Source organism: Rhyacophila brunnea, unplaced genomic scaffold (assembly GCF_057557595.1).
Source record: "Rhyacophila brunnea isolate RB1 unplaced genomic scaffold, BYU_Rbru_1.0 scaffold_22, whole genome shotgun sequence".
NCBI classification, from domain to species: Eukaryota; Metazoa; Arthropoda; class Insecta; order Trichoptera; family Rhyacophilidae; genus Rhyacophila; species Rhyacophila brunnea.
In genome coordinates, this window is record NW_028232882.1 from 17,629,696 (window position 1) to 17,651,025 (window position 21,330).

General features: G+C 34.9%; 1 protein-coding gene across 1 annotated transcript; it reads left to right on the plus strand.

Annotated features, from left to right (window-relative positions):
- Positions 1–12,617: 12,617 nt before the first annotated feature.
- ND-PDSW (NADH dehydrogenase (ubiquinone) PDSW subunit) lies at positions 12,618–19,088 on the plus strand. The gene is made up of 4 exons (XM_085950040.1): positions 12,618–12,808; positions 15,724–15,859; positions 17,921–18,057; positions 18,846–19,088. Exons 1-4 carry the CDS (start codon positions 12,724–12,726, stop codon positions 18,965–18,967), a joined length of 480 nt encoding a protein of 159 aa, XP_085806166.1. The 5' UTR covers positions 12,618–12,723; the 3' UTR covers positions 18,968–19,088.
- The last annotated feature ends 2,242 nt before the right edge of the window (positions 19,089–21,330 follow it).

Consider the following 21,330-nt stretch of genomic DNA (forward strand, 5'->3'; position numbering starts at 1 on the left):
CGCTATAGTGTACGTGTATTTTTCATATTTAATTCATAAAAATTATAGAATATTTGGCGTAAAATATTAATAGTATTTACAATTGTAAATCTGGCGCGGAAATAAAATTATTTATTCTATAGTATGTCTGCGTCGCTGTCGCATTGGCGTGATGCCAAACACGAAATTCGCATCAAATGTTAGCGGTAGCGATAGCGATAGCGAGTGCGTTGCGAATGTTCGCGTTGGTTTGTGCGATCCTTGATGCCAGCGCTCCTCCATTGGCGAGCCAAAAGTCCGAGGACAATAAATCTGTCTGATTTGTATATGCCCTGCTACTGACCAACGAACGAATAAAAAACTCGAGCTGTAAAGGGCTTGCGCAGACAGAGCGCGGTCAGGCGGTCTGCGTTCCGCGTTCGGAGTTCGGAGTTCGGCGTTCTTTGTACTAGAGCCATACAAAAATTATACCCGCTGATCAGCCTATAGTACCATGTACAGCTCATAGATGGCTGTATGACGGCCGTAAATTAACAAAAAATCGTTCGCCCATCTCTAATTTCGCCCATCCCTATGATTTGCTAGTACGATACTCAGATTAGTGAAAGCCAATCAAATTAACGGATTTGATTAGTATGAAGTCTTTGCAAATACCATACTCTAGCAACTGAAGTTATTTAAAAATAACTGTCAAACGTCAAACTGTCATTTCACTCAAAGATATACGTTTTCACTATTTCAGCTCTAAAAAATCTTATGATATCTACATATTACTTATCAATACAATCAATTAAATTGTGTTATTATAGTTATCTGTGATTATAGTATTCGACTGCCCTGAATTAATATTATATCGGTATGTATTTTGGCATTGTGTTTATTATACTTACATGACAAACCATTTGGCATACTGACTATTGTAATAATTTTACGAATATAAACCAATAGACTTCCAGACTGATATTCTATTCTTACAAATACGAAACATCGTCTTATATGCATTAATTTTATCCTGATATAAAAACGATAGCCAGTAACTGTTATCTTAATATTAAGAATTCAATCAAGCATTAGAGTCATTAGAGTTCACTAAACCAAAAAAATCCATTGAGTTATCACACGTAACTGTCGTTTAAAGCATGTTAATAAATTATGTAATCATTCTCTTTTATTCGTTATGTTATTTCATAAAAAAATAGTCCATGAAAAGTGTACTTCAAACCAATTATAGGTTACCTACATGATGATCCTATTGTCATTCCAAAAATTTCAGATGCCTCGAAGTTGTTGGGTGCCTGGCTGTGAGGTGAAGGGTGTGCCTTGTTACATCCTACCGAAGGCAGATCATGAACGAGGGCAATGGATCCGTTTAATCGCGAATAGAAAACTTAAACTCTTAGGCAAACCACCGTCAACGGTCAACACTAAGCTGTGGAATTTCAAAAACATTAAGATAAGTAAAGATGGCCTTTTTTATAATGTCTACGTTTTAGCGATAGAATTATTAATTTGTACATTTTATTTAATGTAACACCCACGGTGGCTGCGCGGCTTAACCGTTGGACTATAACGCCATGGGTCCCAGGTTCGAATCCTGGGTCTGGCAAGTACACATATTGTTTTTCAATTTGTGTGTGTGTCAGGGTATGGACCTAATAGGTTGAGCAAATGGCTGACATCCATTTCTCGTAATCTGTCAATACAAACATCCACTCTGTGGAGGCCAATATGATCCTATTAGGATCGGACGTGGTCGAAAAGAAAAGAAAAAAGAATTTAATGTAATACGTACGTACTGGCGATTAGTATTTACGTATTCTTTAATCGTTTAGTACTTGCGTTTTCAAGTCTCGCTTTTTCTTCTCTTAGTATTTACCATGATCAACTTTCTTACGAAGTGAGTTATTATTATTTGTTTACATATTTTTCTAGTAACAAGGAGTTCAAGAAAATGGTCCGGGCAGCCTTTAGTCAGATCCAATTCAGAGGGGCGGCATTGGCCGGTTTTGGCCACTAAGCTGTGGAATTTCAAAAACATTAAGATAGGTAAAGATGGCCTTTTTTATAATGTCTACGGTTTAGCGATTGCATCATTAATTTGTGCATTTTATTTTATGTAATACGTACGTACCGGCGAATAGTTTTTACGTATTCTTTTATCGTTTAGTACTTGCGTTTTCAAGTCTCGCTTTTTCTTCTCTTAGTATTTACCATGATCACCTTTCTTACGAAGTGAGTTATTATTATTTGTTTACATTTTTTTCTAGTAACAAGGAGTTCAAGAATGCGGCCGTTCATGCATCTTCTCATCACATCCAAATGGACCTGACTCGACTACGCGCCAGCTGATGCATCAAAAGAGTTACAAGCTGTTTGCCTGTTCAACCCGACATAAATACTATCCATATTATTTGTATAATACCTACATAATATTATGAATATGTTTTCAATAGGTTTGTGTCTGAGATGTTCCAATTTATGTATGTGAAGAATATAATATATGAAGTAATTTAAATAATCGTCTTTTATTATTTTCACTGCTATTATTTACTTGAAGACTTTGAATTATAAAATAACATACACTTAATTATTATGTAATTATATATTTTAATTTTTCTTACTTATTTCCACAATTATATTTAATATCGGGTTTGTCTTTATGACATACTCACTTTAAATATGACTGTAGAAATAAGTACGAAAAATAAAAATATATAACTTCGATAATAATTGAGTGTATGTTATTTTATAATCCAATTTTTAATTAAAATATATTTTCAAAATTGGCGGGCTTTTTCGATCGTAGTTCAGGTACAGCTCAGAGATGGCGCTGTTTAGCGGGAATAATTTTGTTCGACTCTTGCGAATCTATAAGTATCCTATCTATAAATGAATCTTAATTTTGAAATGTAATGGGCTAGTGTCTTGCCCTAGCGGTGAAAAATTGTATTACCTATACCATAGAAGTGAACTATGGTTCAAGTATTACTTAAAATCGCAAGTAAAAATTATTTATGGTGCCTCCACGTACGTTGATATCTGGACGCAAGAGGATACGTAAATTTGACAGTTAAATCGTGATGGCGTTTAATGATACCGACGTTTTGTGTTTTTTGGGTTATTGGGTGGCAGGTAATCTAATAACGAAGCAAAGGGTACACAAATACTGGGTGAAACATTGGATAAGGAAACGAACAACATTATCCCACACAAATTTAACAAGAGAATTGCGTTTGCAACCGAGCGATTTCCGCAATTATTTGCGAATGTCGGAGGATGTATAAACGGAACTCCATAATTTGGTCTCCCCATTCATTAAAAAAGTGCTTCTACGCCTGTAAGGGTCTAGTGAGTTCGAAAATCCTAAGCAAGAATAGCAAACTGCTTATCTACAAAACAGTTATTCGACCAGTAGCTACCTATGGCTGTGAGACATGGTGCCTCATTCAAAGGGAAGAACATAAACTGGCCATATTCGAAAGAAAGATCCTCAGGAGAATTTTTGGGCCCACATTGGAAAATGGAAGTTACAGGATAAAAATGAACCACGAGTTAGAAGAGTTAATAAAACATGAAACGGTGGTGAAATTCTGTCGATCTCAAAGACTAAGGTGAGCTGGACACGTTGAGAGAATGCCTGAGCACAGGACGCCAAAAATCATGACCAAGTGGATCCCACAGTGGAAACGGTCTAGGGGCAGACCAAAGAAGAGGTGGGCTGACTGTATCGAAGAGGACTGGAGAAAGATGGGGGGGTCTGGAGACTGGAGAGGAGCAGCCAGGGAAAGGAGCGTGTGGAGGACAATTGTAGAGGAGGCCATATCCCGCCCCGGGATGTAGTGCCGAGAAAGAAGAATTCATTAAAAAAAAAAAAACTATTATGAGGGAAGCTATTTCTCTTCACGATAGATTATGTGCAACCCTGCGATTTTTGGCTGCCGGCGGAACGTTCACTGACTTACAATATAGAACTGCGATTGGAAGACAAACTCTGGGTAAGATAATTCCTGAAACTTGCCAAGTCATCATTGACGTTTTGAAAGAAGAATATTTCAAGGTGTGTATTATATTATACGTCATCTAATAAAGTTGGGGAAATTTACAAATATATTATTAACAAGTAGACATCGGTTTGTCTTATAAAGTGAACGTTTAGTGGATTGTTTTACCTATATAAATCATGGACGGCAACGGCATAAGAATGACAGACAAGATGCATTTGAGATAGGTATATATATATTGAGTCACAAATAAGGCCATCGTTGACATGCTAAATATTCAATAGACCCTCAGAATTCTGTACTTAGCCAGGACTCTCCATATAGGCTGTAAGCAAGCTACTTAATTATTCCTGTTGGATGTATTGTAATACTAGTCATATTCTTCGAAAAGCAAGCATGGGATTTGATTTCTAGATGAGGCCACATAATAATATAGGTATGCTTACATAGCTCAAATACTTACCATTTGTTGTATTGCTTAAGCCTTAAGGTTTATAGGCATTAAAAACAAACAAAAAAACAAATATTTTTACAAGATATTTATTCACACAAAAAACATTAATTTATTATACCGGCTTTTGTACATGTTTGCTTAATATACGATAAACTGGTTGAGTATGAACAGTAGTTGCTGGCGTTATTTTGTCAATATGTCCCATAAAGGCAACTTAATGCATCAGCTTCTCGGCCAGCAATCTTTGTCCCTGTGACATCGTTCGTAGTTTCATGGCCATCATTGAACATCAAAAACATCAAATTCATCTTCAGTCTTGCTTAGTTTGTCGGTGATTAATTCTAACATTTTGTGGGCGCTATCATTCATTTTTTTTCGTTTGAACGATGGGGGTTCTGGTGCTCTATTGAGATTCGACCTTGGAGTAGTCGACAACGTGGATGTTGAAGGCGAATATTCTATCTGTAAATAAAATATTGATTATTTTTTGTTGCAGTTCCCTGATACGCACGAAGAAATGGAGACGATTGCAGAAGAATTTAATAATAAATGGCAATTTCCAAATTGCCTGGGCGCAGTTGATGGGAAACACATTGCAATCGTGCCACCTGCAGGCGCCGGCTCCCACTTTTATAATTACAAACATTTCCACAGCATTGTTTTGATGGCGATTGCAAATGCTAATTATGAATTTATTTATGTTGATGTTGGAACAAATGGACGTATTTCTGATGGAGGCGTACTGAGAAAATCTTATTTCTTCAAACGTTTAGACGAAGGCAGATTAAAAATACCTGCACCAAAAAAACCTACTGCTAATTCTGATGCACTGCCATTTGTTTATATTGGCGATGAAGCCTTTGCATTACAGTAAATCACAGTAAAAGAATATATAATTATCGGACGTGCAGAGCCAGGCGGATTATAGAAAATGTTTTTGGTATTTTAGCTGCTAGATTCCGCATTTTTCAAGCTCCAATAAACATGAAAATTGAAAATATCAATACAGTTGTATTAGCTTACTGTGTGCTGCACAACTTTCCTCGTCGCAAATCAACACATACTTCTACTCCTTCTCATGACCTTGATAGGGAAAATCCTGAGACAGGTTTAATAGAGCTCGGACTGAGGTCACAGGACACCTTAGCGCCTTTGTAAGCAACGACTAATCGGAACTCGACTGCCAACGCTAAGAAAGCGCGAGGAGATTTCGAAAAATATTTTAATACTACCGGTGCTGTCACAATATGGCAAGAAAGTATGACAAGCAATAGATAAATTAAACCAATGTAACAATTTAGTTAAAATGTTTTACTTCAATACAATCTTCGTTGTTTAACAAGTTGGAATAACTCTCATCAGGAGACATGTTTTCCAAATCGTCCGCCATGCTGGATATTGAGGTCGATTCTGTAAAACAAAATGTAAATTGTTAAAATACAACATAATACTCAAACTTGGTTTTTATTATTTCTCCCCTAAGTACCCATTCCTTCATAAGGTTAATATTGATGATTATTTATATTGGTATAATTGGTGTAATCCAGTATATCGGGTATTTTCAAAATGTGTTTTCCGCTGTATTCCTCATAACCAAACTGTACCATTAATTTTGATTGATAATTGACGATTTATTGATTGTCTCCGAGGGAACCTAACTCGAGCGATTTTTGATTTCATGATTATTTTTTTTCTTCTTCTTTCGACCATGTCCGATCCTAATAGGATCATAATATGGACCTCCACAGAGTGGAGGTTTGTATTGACAGATTTTTTTTTACGAGAAATGGATGTCAGCCACTTGCTCAACCTATTAGGTCCATACTCTGACTCATACACAAATTTAAATTCAATATGTGTACTTGTCAGACCCAGGATTCGAACCTGGGACCCGACCACGACTCAATAGGCAAACGCTTAAGCCGCGCTTCCATCGCCATGATCGTACCTATATATTAATATTTATTACCTACCTCAGCAAAGAATAAGTAATTTTATTGTGACTTGAAATGATTCATAGCTGCTAATCTAATGCGATGTCACTTTCGATTACGAAATTGTCGTAGCTCGGTGCTCCACGCGAAAAAAACGCGTAAATCGTCTGACTTGCGTGCCAATGGAGCGCCGGCATTACTCTGAGGAAAAATCGTCCGTTGATCAGTAGCAGAGTATCGACAAATCGGACGATTTTGCCGGCGCTCCATTGGCACGTAATGGCACGTAATGGCACGTAAAAAAAGTCGATATTTCAATTCAGATAGGTACACTTTATTGCAATGATAATCATATTGACAAATTATGAGTAACAATATAAATTTATGAGGACATAATTATGTAATAATAATAATAGTAATGCACTCTGACATATCCTCAGGGTCTTTCATGTGGTTTAGCTCAGTCGGCGACCCCCAGGTGTCAAAGATTTTATTAAGTAAGTATAACTATTTGTAGATTTTTATATATTTTTTTTTTTTTAGACTCGGGACTGTAATGTGATAAAGGGACACGGGGAAAACAACACAATTTTTCTTTTAAAGCTTCACTTTTTTTATGTTTATTTTTTTTTTACGAGTACATTATTTTAATTTAACTTCCCGACAGTCAGCCTTTATCGGTTGGCCCTTGGACGCTAACTGATTGCGACGGGGTTCACAATGCAATCTCAAGCTCAAAACATATCGGAAGCGCGATGGGGTTCTTCTTTACTAATAACGCGACACACAATAATTTCACAATGGATGGTGTTGCCATTTTAATATTATTGCGTATTTAGAATTTAGATTTTACTATTAAAAACGATTCTACTGAATTTAAATTACATTCACCCATCGCGCTGTACAATTTATGTTACCTTATTAAACATTATTAAACATTATTAAAACATTAATTTATAACTTAACTAGAATATATTGACGGGTTATCAAGGAGCTTGGTTGCATGTTTTGTTAAGCCGACGATTTTTGAGATTAGGTAACATGTTTCAGCCTTTTCTGAAGTTACAGTGTAGGCACTAGCAATAGGCTAATGTGAGAGTGTATCAACTCCCACCATGGAAATTATTTGTCAGCACTTCCTGTCAGATTGATGACTTCATTAATTATTTCATATATTGTATTTCTTTATAAATTTTCATCGCTTGACGATCAACAACATATTGATGTAGATTCTGATATAATATTAAAAATAATTTTAAAATCTACTTAATCTCAAAATATAAAATGACAATGGTCGCCATTTACACTTTTGTAAGAATGCGCAAATATAATATAGACATTTTATATAGGTAGGTACGTAATTTACTCAAACATAATCTTCTTTATATACCTACCTATTTTTTATGTTTGCCTTGGTAGATTTGCAAACGTGAAAATTACAATAGGAAGGTACTATCATTATTTCTATACCACGACTGCAAAGAAATTTCAAGGGGCATAGAATTGTATATACCTATAAACATAATATAATAAAAGTAGACTTACCCATTAACTTATTTTATCAGCTATCGGATTGCAAAACCTTTTATCAATATGGTTTAAAAACGCCGAACAGCAATATTATTCTGACACTTGACACTTGGACGACTGCTTTTGTTTTGAAAATATCATGTAGAATTGACATGATATTTGAAAAGACTGATCGAAAGCTCGAATGTTGATTGGCTGGACCATGGGTGAGCTCTGATTGGTCATTGAAATGGCCTTGTATCATGCGACTTCGTGTGTGACCGTGCTACTATCTATTCTGAAAACTGAGTATTAGGTGGTCACGTTCGCTGTATGGAACTTTCATCCCCCTGCTTGAGAGCCCGCGCATGACACGTCGTAGTCGGCCGAGAGTGCACTCACACAAGCATGCACAAGTGACACGGTCGTATGGAGCGCACGCATACATCGAACCGTTACGAGATCCACATTTTTTGACAGTTCATCGAAGGGTACCTATTGGCTTTGCATGCGCGTACTAGTCCCATGTTTTCAGTTTTTTTCTTTATAAATTAATAATATATACACCCACGTTTTAAAACAGTTTGATAATCTATACAAAATCTCTATATATAATATCAGCTCTACAAAATCCATTTTGACGTTTCTTATCATATCGCGCCATTTTTCGGTGCGGACGCATATCTTCAGTGCGCGCGCATTGCCTCCGATGTATATCACGCCTTGCGCGCTCAAACATACTGGCCGGTAATAAATTGGATCATGCGCGAGCAAACCAACGATTGTCCGAATGCTACGAATGATAAGTAATCGTCCATGCGCGGTAGGCCTTACAGTTTTGGACTTTTTTTTCGCGTGGAGCACCCCAGATCTGCGGACTTTTTGGATTTTCCAGGCTTGTTGGATTTCAAACATGTTTGATATTTTACTCTCCGAGTTGCCAGACTTCGTCCGTCGATCAATTCTATTTGACATTAATCATTCGGACCGAAAAAAATATGTAGGTAATTGTTTTAAACATTTTCATTAATTTGTTAATTTACACATTAGAAAATTAGAGATTTATTATTTATTTTTTTATTTGTATTGATGAAATTCATAAAATAAAACGTAAAACTTGTGTTGTTTTCAATGCTATATTATTTTATGCAAGTCTACATAATATAAATAACACAAAATTACAGGATTATCGGAATACATTACGATAATCGCAACTTTTGATAAATACAAACATGGTTTTTAATACAAAATTGAAAGTCTCTTTTCTTACAAATCATAGTCCATAAATAGGTACATACTTACAGCAGAATACCTTCCAATTTAGTAGCCGCCCTGTCTGTTACGCGGTGCATGCGTACTTACATTGAATAGAAATCGATATCAAAAATATAAAAGTAAGTACCTAGATAAGGGGCACATTTTTTTTGCTTAGTTTACTATTCGTATCCTACTTAATTAACCTATTTTTGATTCTAATCCAGATCCATTAGAGCCCTTATGCAAGGATTTTGTTATGCTCTGGGCAATACCTATTTTCCATGTCTCAGTTTGTACGAAATATGCATCTTTTTTCAAATTTCAATTTAATTTATGAGAGTTGTAGGTTTTAACTTACTCTTCGGAGGCCCACGTTTAAATTTTCTCACGAATCGGTTGGGTTCGGGAGACGAGCCTGTGGTCAGTGAACACGAAATACATGGGAACTGGGTTACTGGGTGTGGTAGTTTTTAAAAACTAACAGGCTATGGATCTACGGAGTGTGGAAATATATGGGATATATTATTATTATTAAATAATTATTAAACATTTTTTGCTAAAGACTGCCTAGGTATTATGTTTTTTTTCAATAGTTGCGTTTGTATCATAATAATTGAAATGCACGAAAGTTTGTCCCCTTAAGGGGACGCTCTACAGAATTGCCCTTGAGAATTGAAAATATGATTTTTTACATGTGGTCCGGAATTATTGCTCTACTGGTAATATTCAAAGGTCGCCGATAATGCTTTGGTCTAAAGTAAATAATGATCTCTTAATTATATTTAAATCATAACACTGCCAAAGTGTATAAAATATGGGGTGACCAAAAAATGATATCTTCTAATATACGTAAATGTTACTAAATTCAATTTGTTAATTAGCTGTTTGGTGGGAAATATTGCAACCAATATGATGGATAGCCACGATATAAACTTAATAATAATATATTAATAACGTTTTAACCTGAAATTGTCCAAGAGCTAAACATACGAAGGATGTTGAAATACATATCTACCAAATTTTTATTTCATGTGCTATCCAAAAAACATTATTAATGAATAGTATTTATTTTGAATGTGTAAGACCTATTACATAATTATTAAAAAAAATAGGTACATATTGTTTAATTCTAATGCATATTTAAAAAAAAAGTGGAATATAGTGATGTCTGTTTATTATAAAAAGAAAGTGACTTTTTATTAAAAGAAATGAAAATATAATTAAATATATTTTCATTTCTTTTAAAATGGAATTCTACCAAGTAAATGCTAACTCAATTAATGACTTTTTATTACTTACCCGATTAGTTTAATAAATTTAGTCTGACACTTTTACAAACAAGTAACGCAATTTTACTTTTAGTTGGTAGGTACAATAATTATTGTATTTTGTTGGTTAGTAAAGCCAATGCAAGAAATAATTTATACTTATAAAAACCGATTATTAACGTGGAGCCACCCACAGATTTTTTTTATTCAAAGCTAGCGGATCGCTGAGAACAAGACAAAAGGTGCCGACAGTATCGAATCACCCAGTGCTGTCGAAGACGTCTTACTTGTTTTTATGATAAATTGTTTTTAATTGTGTGCAATTTGGCGGAAAAATATAATATATACAGTTGCTTACCATTCGGTTATCCAATGAGCTGGGTTTTGTTTACTCTTCTGCCGACATCCTACAGTTTTATTTTTTTATCTTTATATATATTATAGAAGTCACACAGTACAACAGTGTTTAAATCTAATATGTAATTGCACAATTGCACAAATTAACATTTTAATGATTTACAGATTTTCCTATGTTATATCAACTTAATAGCAATTTTAATGATACAAGATACATATTACGATATACCCAAAATACACATCATCAGATAATATGTGAAATATTTTGATAAGCAAAAAAAAAGAACAATACAAAAATATCATAACATAATCAGCTAGTCTTTTCATACTTATTTTAAATGAATGTTGTATGCCGTTTGACGCTTGAAAATATGTAATTATTCTATCTGTACTACTGTACAGATGGAATAATAAGAAAATAGCTTACTAGCAATTTTTAACTTTAAATTTGTAACTCTTTAAAACGTTCCATTAGATTGATATTATTTTAACAGCCCTGTATTACTCCTGCTGGCATCAGGTTACGTCGCATACATGTTATGTTTGAAGATAATAATACTAATAATAATAATGATTATTCATTCGACTGAGAATTGTAATTAATAATTATTGCGTTTCTTAAAATAAATCCCCGATGGTTAGAGGTTTTTGAGGTTAGACTGAATTAAAATGACGCCCTTTCAAAGCTGAGGTTAATTTCTGACTGAACTATGAATGATCTTATCCTGTTCAGCTCAGTCTTAATGTAGCATACTGTACATACCCATATATTTGTATTTAGGTCCATTTACCTGGATCACCCACCATGTTAAAATTTTAACTTCTTTTGTAGTTTGTGCACGATTTTTTTCGTGTGTGCACCTATAATAACCGAAAAAATCCAATTACAAATTAGGTACCTATCTATTCCAGCTAACCGTTGGATCACCCAAACTTTATCTTCTCAAACTTTATTATCAACTTTTTTTGAGATCGTTTGTTTGTGTATCGTTAGTGAACGTTAGTGCACTATTTTATTTTTGCTTTTTCACCTACATTCAGCGCTCTATTTGATTTCAAGTGTGTATGCAAAACCTGACTGTGTGGTTGATTTTTTTTATTGAAGTCTCTTGTTGCATAGGTAGCTATATTGAGTGAGATATTTGACATAAATAATTATTTGATAAACGTAAAGGTGAACCACCCAACAAACTTTTTTTAACTTTTTATAAGGTCTTTGTGAATTGGACCTTTTTTTAAATTTTACTTGTCTATCATCATCAGCCGGGGTCAATCCACTGCTGGATGAAGGCCTCCCCAAGCTTTCTCCAACTCTCGGTCCTGTGTCGTTCGCTGCCACGTATTTCCGCTGAACTTTACCAGTTCGTCAATCCAGCGGCTTTTAGGGCGACCCTGTGGCCGTTTCGTACCCCTTGGGTACCATTGGATGACGGGATTTGTCCAGCGGCCGTACTTCCGGCGAGCAATGTGCAACGCCCATCTCCATTTCAGCTGTTTCGCAACGTCTATTACATCGCGTACTCTTGTCTGCTTCCTAACCCATTCGTTTCTCTTACGGTCCTTTCGCGTGATGCCCAACATGCACCTCTCCATGCCTCGCTGTGTGACTCTTAGCCTTTGGACATCTCTCGTGTTGAGGGTCCACGTCTCGCAGCCATACGTGAGCACGGGTAGCACACATTGGTTGAACACCCTACGCTTAAGACATAATGGTAGGTCACTCTTGAAGATACTATTTAGACTTGTCTAATTGTTTATAGTATATCATATATTGTCTATGCATTCTATATTTCAGTGTTGACTGTTGGCCAACTTGTTGAAAAATATCTGACATCTCGGACATCTCGAAGTTCATGTCAATCTGGCTAATAATATTTTTGACACTGCGGGACTTTTCACAATATTTATTTGCAAGCTATTTTAACTATATATTGCAAGTTAATACCAAATAAATAGGTTTCAAAATGCAAGATCCGTCAAGGACTGGTTTCGAAAGTTTCGCTCGTGCTGTTTACCGTATGATCGATTCGCCAGTAACATGGATTCGTGGTATGATTTTTTTGATTGTCAACTATTTTGAAATAATTGCTATAGAAGTAGTTATTTAAGCAATATATATTTACACCGAGATTTGTTAATTCGTTAATCGATTGCTTGCTGCTCTACATATCTTCATATTTTAAAGTTACATATAAATCAGTTATGTAATCTTTGTTTAGGTTATGTTATTATTTCGAGTTCTTACCTTTATTGGTCTCATTTTGATGGCCTGCTTCTAGCTTTTCGGGAATATTTGTACATTGAACGTGTGTTACTGCATTAAATACATATAAACAGATTAAGACATATTTTGCTCACTGTTTCCTGTCATACACACATTTCGGTTCTGTGATGGCAAACCGTTATAACTGCTGTTTACACAATTTTACAGGATAGCAAAAACAAAATTTCGAAATCAGTCTGACAAGAGTTAGTTTATAAGATATTTTGAAGTATTTTATATCAAAATAGGCATAATTAGCATCCCAACACAAACCTCAAATAAGAAGATATATGTACTATCTTTTTGCCGTATCAACTTTTTTTCACATTTGGTCAGATGCAGATATCTTTTAACGTTACTTTGTAACCAATAAAGTTGCAGCTCTAATATTTTGCCGCACCAAAGAATGTACAATTTGGAACATATTATGGAAGAAAATTAGAAAAGTGAAAAAACAGCAGTTATAACCGTCTGCCATCAAAGTACCGATTTTAACAGGTCATATTATATTGTAAACTTTTACCATTTTTTATAAAATTCAGTGACAATATTAAGAAAACAATAGAAATATATTAACAGTAAATTTACAGTGTATCTTTTCATTAAAAAACTTGAAAAACGGCCCCAAATTTTTAAATGTATAAATCAAAATGAACATAGGTATGTCAGACAAATCTAAACAGTGTAATACCTATTATTCAAAATTATTAATAGGTATGAATTGTATTTCATGAATAATAAAAATGATATGTAACAGATTTTATTTAATACCATATCCTTTTGATGACTGTCTTTTGAGAACTAAATGCCTTTCCATGCATTGTATTGGTGAGTTGTCAAATGTTTCCAACGTCTTATAAGCCTGATGCGAAGAAAACGTAGGAATATAAAAATGAAACATTCTCAAAATGCACTACAATCTACATCAGGGTTTGACAAACCGAAGAAGCCGAATCCGCCCCCTAGTTTTATTGTTAATTTGACACTTTAAATGGGATATTTCATCACAACAAAATTTCTTTACAAAAATAAATAGCTTGTTTGTTTGCCAAGGAAGGAAAGCAGTTTACTGATTAATTAGAGTTAATTAAGTGATGTCGAAGAAATGTGTCCAGAAAAATCTGTCAGCGAGAAAAGTTGAGGTCGTTGGAACCAAAATTAATAGCCAATTAAACAAAGTAAGTAAATAATTTCGATTGGTATCTTTGACTCTCGATGAGTCGACAGACATTACTACTTCCAGCAGGCCTATTTTAACATATCACTTATCATCCAAAAAGAGCCAAGTGTAATAAATATATCACATTTATCACTTTACGTATTTTGGCAGTTAATTATGTAAAAAAAGGTAAAAAAGTTAACCGTCCGAACTGTCAAAAGGTGATATCTTGTAACAGCCCCTCTAACTTCGAGAACGAGACAGAGTATGTCAATTTTACATATTGAGAATTGAGATGCAAGATTCGACTGTCATACTGCAATCGCAATGACATATAAAATTGTAGGTTATGTTGATATTATGTCTGACGTGTTACTAGATTGCGCTGGTTCGGCTTTATTCGCTTGGGTTCAGCAGCACGAACATATCCGAATTTGACCGACATGTCTACCAACCCAACCTAAATTTTCGCCGTATTATGAATTAGAGATAGCTGTTATGTTTATAGAATCCCTTCCGTGTTAATTATTTGGACCAATGAAAATAACGGAAACATGCTAAAGTGATAACTGTTAAGAATAGACCTGTAGTTGCTGCTGTTTATTCGAGTATTCAATGCTGAGTTTGAAGTGATGAATAATTAGCCGGCTATATTCAGGCCGTGACACTGAATTGCGAATTACGATGGTAGTGTTAGTTATTGATTATTTTCAAATGCAATGCGGTAACCTGTCACCTACCCACGGTGGCCGCGCGGCTAAAGCGTTGGACTATCACGCCGTGGGTCTCAGGTTCGAATCCTGGGTCTGGCAAGTACACATATTGTTTTTCAATTTGTGTGTGAGTCAGGGTATGGACCTAATAGGTTGAGCAAGTGGCTGACATCCATTTCTCGTAAAAAAACAAAATCTGTTAATACAAACCTCTACTCTGTGGAGGCCCATATTATCCTATTAGGATCGGACATGGTCGAAAAAAAAAAAAAAACCTGTCACTACAATAAATGAAAATTTTTGATTGCATGTTTCGTTCAGTTTTCCATATTACATTCGAAGTATGAGCAATAACTAGCACTACCATCAAAAGTTTACAGTTTCATGTCATGGCCTGATTATAATAGTGGGCCTTGTAATAAATATTCTGCGTGAAATAGCTACAGGCTAGCATTTAAAATAAATTTTGACGATTTTGGCGAAATGTGATATTAATAAAAAGCAGTTAGATTATTCTCATTAGTAGAGCTATATTTCAAACAATTTGTAGTTTATCTATTGTTATTATTAAATTAAATTTTGTTCAATAAGTTAGTGAAAGTTTAGTTTTTCTTGTTACTTAAGTAGGTCTACTACGTAAATATCCTCAAGTTTGCTTCTTGACCCGCAGAGCGTTAAACGTTTATTATTTGGCCCTTCACATGATTTACATGATTGTTTCCAGAAAAATATTCCAGAATTTTACCGAGATATAGATGTAATGATTGTTTTTCTGGAGTATTAAAATAACGATAATTCATTTTTTATGAATGTCTTTTTTTGTTTTTAGAAAAAGTTGTGGTGCCTAATCGCCAGCAGTACCCGTGGTATCATCAGCAATTTCGTCGTGTACCGACCATTGACGAATGCTACACTGATGATGCAGTGTGCGACTTCGAAGCCAACGTGCAGTTCAAACGTGACAGGTAAAAACATCAAGGAATCATTAATTTATTTATTAAGATATTTAAATAGGGATTATCCAAAGATGTTGAATCTTCTAGCAGATATGCCTAGTCTTCTGTGATTTCCGTATTAAAATCGAAGAAGGTAATTTCAGTTTGACGTGAGTGCCAATTTTGCATACAGAATTAATCAAACCTGTATTTCTTATGAGTTTGTATGAAAATAAGCTGTCCAGTGGAGACTATTCCAACATAAAATCACCTAACACCCAAAAAATGATAAATACCTATATCACATTTATCACTTTATGTATTCAGGCAGTTAATTATCATAAGAAGTTAACTGTCAAAAGTGCTATTTTTTAGCACCCCCTCTGTTGGCTGTATTAACTTTTAGAGTGAGATGGAGTACTTCAACTACATTAATTTTTTTTATGCCTCACGATTATACTATGGCAGTATCTGAGAGGCCGCAGATTTTTAACGACGCACGTCGAATGTAGAGCGAAGCTCTTACTAAAATTGCTGTAATATCGATAATTTGTGGCTTAGTATTTCATAATTATTCAAACAGATGTCACTTTGTATTTAATTTTTTAGATTATGCAAATCAATTGACAGTAGTTAGTAATTTGGGTTTAAAGTCAGACGAGATAACTCATGAAATTTGTATGTGCGGCCCTAGGGGCGGCAGGTTATATGAAAGTATGGTGAAGCAGGCTAGTATAGCAAAAAAGTATGGTGGAGCGGGCTGGTAATCAATTTTTGGTAAAATTTGAACGTTAACATTATATTATATGGGTACGATATAATAACCAAAGTAAATCCTCTGTGATGCCCTGAATTTTTTTTATCGTGTCGCTATTTCTTGTAAGTTATCGCCTATTGTTGGCCTGCTTCATTCAGCTGTAAGAGAAAGCTGATTCCTTGCCCCTCTTTTAATTTAATACCTCTATGGTGCGGCCTGTCGATCACGGCCTCATAGAACGAGAAAACTCTGTTGGTTATGTTATGTTGATATGTTCAGTTCTTGTTTTGGTGTTTCAATACAAAATTTCGGGATGCGGGCGGAAAGACTACAGATACTCCTTCACGATCATACCCGAATTTGACCGAGCTTCGCAAATAAGAGACATATTTCACACGACGGGCATACAACTTAAATTTTCGCCATGTTTCGCCAAATTACCATCTGTTGTAGATAACCGCCTTGTGCATGGAATTGCTTCTGTGTTAATTTGGACCAATAAAAATAACGGAATAGTGTTACAGTGTCAACAGTTAAGAATAGCTCTATACGTTCAGGCTTTATCTCTTAACATAGAGGTTTTCTCTTACATCTTCAATATTAGCCAATAAAATTATGAGGAAACAGCATTTTGTGTATGGGTATTCCTTGACTTGCGATATTTCGCGCTTGCGAATGATAAAAAAACAATATTTTTTGTCTAAGTGTATTGTTCTTGATTGCTTTTTGCATATAAATGTATGGACAAAAAGTTAATTTTAATATTTTGTATAACTTAAAACTGTGTCATGTATTGCTATATGATAATAGTCAGAAAATTATTATCATATTGTGTTCATCGAGCCCACTCACATGGGACACTAATGTAGAAAGCTAGCTAGCTTCTCAGCAATTAAAACTTTCCAAGTTCCATTCCATTTTCTTTCAAAATTTTTTGCACTTGGCCGAGGGGTGTAGGGTTACGACATGGGAGATTTTGATGCATCAGCTAGTTTTCTCTTCAGGGATGTGTCTTGACCAGCAATGCGGCTGTTATATCTCACAACGGCGCGAGGGTAAGCCAGGGGTTATGCTCCGAAGATTCGGAATTCATCACATGTTGTTCATACTGTGTGTTTGCTAGAGTGCGAAAATTATAAGTTGAAGTGTCATGGCCGCCGTCGTGGCCCTGCGATATATTATAAAAGTATTGTCATTATTATAGTTCTCGAAACAGCCACGTTTCACGTTAAGCTTGCCGCAGTCTACTTGGCTCCGTTGTTCACACGAGTTTATGGACTATCATAACGAGTGGTAGTACAAATTGGACTAACTGTTTATTTTTTGTTAAATAGGGCTGTGGATTCTGAAATCTTGACCATCTTGAGGCAACGCTTTGAGGACTGCATACATTATGAAGCTCCCGATGTATCTAGGTGCTCTACAATCTTTAAAACATACCAAGACGCTGAAGAAAACTGGTTTATTAAATGTAAGTAAGGTGTATTAATTAAACTGGTGTTTATTTGGTAGAACCGTCATTATAATGGTTTAGAAACAAAGTTATTTTTTGTTAATTCTACTTTGTCTTGAGTCATTTTCGTTGATAGCTGTTTTGGGTTATAAACCCAACAGCTGAATATTGTAAGTAAAGTGAAAAGCGTAAAAACTGTCACAAAAGTATTTTTTTTCATCGGAGATTAAAAACATGATAGCTCGGCTTGATTATCTTTGCATTAGAAAATGGGTATCGATTTCTTTTTATTATATCCAATAGGTACGAGATTTACTAGATCGTTTGCTATACATGTGAATGCTTCCATTTTGCTGGGGTCATTCCCACCCAGACAATGAAAGATATAAGTTTGAATCCGACCGTGTGTAATTTTTTTCCCTAAATTTTGCCATAGGTACATAATGTTTGAGGTTTTGATGATTGTGTAGTCACTAGTTCAGCACTATAAATGCATATTTTTGCTTTTATTTAAAATATGTATTTCCTACATATGAATTTAAAAAAGGGTTTGTGAGGGTGAATGTTGCATATAATATAATATGTACTGTTCAGCTTTTATATATTGAGATCTACGTCATGACACTGTTTGCTATTTAAGTATTACGGCTGGCGCTTTTTCCATACTGGCGGTATTGCAACGGTTTTAGTTCTAAAAACAGCCGCAGTGACGTGTACATCTCGGTACAGAAGTCGAAATCTATCTACTAACCTGTCAATATATTCTATGTACTGTGGTGGTTTATAAATAAATTTTTGATCTTCAGATGGTGATCTGGGAGGTTACGCGGACGTCCAGAAGGCGTACATGAAGCAGAAGCATCGCATGCTGTGGGAGCGTCGTCACGGGCCCGTCGGCGGCGGAATGAAAACCGAAGCAGCAAACTAATGCCTTTAATTATCACTGCATAGACCACTAAATCAATTTACATTTTTCTTTGCTGCAAACTGGTGTCATTTGTAAAACAAACATGTTATTTAATGTATATAAATAGATTATCATAAATGAATATTTCAAGTTTTTTTTATTGAATTTCAATTTTCCATATCTTGATGATATAACTCATAGCTACTGGAGTCATACAGGTTTGACCCCCTCTTTAAGATGATTTAATCTCTCAGTGAGGACAAGTTTGTTAAGTTCGATTGGTAGTCATTAATTTAGTCTTGGATTCATTAATAATAAGATTTCACGCCCGCTACGAAGGCCAGCCACTGCAACACGTCACAGAGGCTGGTAGGTACATAACCACACGCAGTTAGCGTACAGTATATCATCGATGGTTTGTAAAAAGGGCGAATCAACCATTTTGGCGAAATCGAGATTTTAATGAAAATACAATATGTACCCCACTAGCTTTGTTGTGTAAAAACTGCGAATTTGTATCTCCACAGGAAAGTACTTGAAAACGATAATCGACTAAAATTAAATTAATTAAAATTACGAAATAAAAAGCAAATGTGACATATTAGGCCTTTTAAAATATTATATAATAATACCTATTATAATGACTGTATTCTTTCTAAGCTTTATTATAAACTTGTTAGATATTTATAATCATGTACAGGTAATAAACAAATAAATATCAAAAGTTAAAAATCCTCCTGTAAAATAGCATTTTGGTTAATTCGCCCTTTTTATAAAACACCGACGATATTATACTGTATAGACCAGGGATGGCGAACCTATGGCACGCGAGATGATTTTACATGGCACGCCAAAACATTGGAAGATGTTGAAGAGAAAAAAAATATTAAAAAATTGTATCTATACAGTAATTTAGAAAATATTTTTTTTTCAAAAAAGTTTTACAAATTAATATTATATGATATTAAAAAATAATGATGACATAACCATTAATGATTTCTTCGGTTTTCAATAATATTTACCAATCGATGCACAAACGTAATCGACGAAATTCATGCATAAATGACAGAAGATAAGCATTATGTTTAATTTAAGCTGTGCCACAAACCTCTCATTTTGATCGATTTACAATCATTTTACAATGATTGAGACCACTGTAGTGAGAAAATGCCTCGTCTGATTGGAGCAATTCTGGAGTCAATTTGTGCGTAAAGAACCAACCTAAGTAATACAGAAATACTGAATTTCTCGATATTTATATTTTTTGAACATTTTAATAGAATTGTTACAACTATTTTTTCCCTATGAAAAACTGCTCAGCATGGTAGTCAAAAAATAATATTTGGGAAATTTTGGCACACGTACGTAAAAGGTTCGCCATCCCTGGTATAGACAATATATTATACTGTCTTGAGTATGAAGAGAGAGGAAGTGTAATAATGTGGGGGTACCGCTGCCGAAGTAGTATGGTCAGGTAAGATGTGTATGAGGTTGTACAGGATTAAGGGGAGATCACTGTGCATCAATAATATCTGATGGTGTTCACTGCAATGTCGTATTGAGCGCGAGTTATAAGTCGAAATTTGGTGCTTGTTTTATTATTCCGCCCAAGGAGATTGCATATATTTTTTTCATTAGGTGTGATTCATGTAGTATCATTGGTAGGTATAAGGAAGGTTTGAGGTTTATTGCCTCCAATTGCGAATGTCCAAAAACGCCATGGGTGTCTCACCAAGATATGGAAAACTACTAAAGATATATTCATCAAAACATTGATATTTTCAATCTTCCTGTATGGTGTGTGTTGAAACATTTAGTCTAAAAGAATTGAAGCTTTGCATTCCATGGACACCAGCAGATCGAAGAGCGCAGTATCATATCAATCTACCCGCAAGAGGTGTGTTCTTAAACTTATCGAGGGGTGTCCTGGGTAACAGGCGCAAATTTCAGTTGTACTGTCCCAGGATAGAGGGGGGAGGAGGCTAGAACCTGCCCTGTAGATATATTATTCCAATATAAATAACCCATTAGACCAAAATTATTAAAAATCAGGATAAATATGCTATGATGTATGTATTCCAAGTGTTATAAGTATTTCGAGATGTTAAGCATCAGAAACATCATTCATTAGTACCGTCTCTGGCGATCGCGAGCTGTCATTTTACACAAAATATTTTCAATGAATTAGAATGGCAATGTACCTCGCCGTGTACCTAAATACTGAATATTTTCATGACAAGTGTTAACTTTTGAATTAGATAACTCTCTTTCTATGTGAATACAATATAATATTATATACATTAACACAAAGTTGTTATGTAGGTGGAATAGATCTGCTGGAATGTTAACCCTTAGACTGCGTATGGCATGTAAACATGCCATAG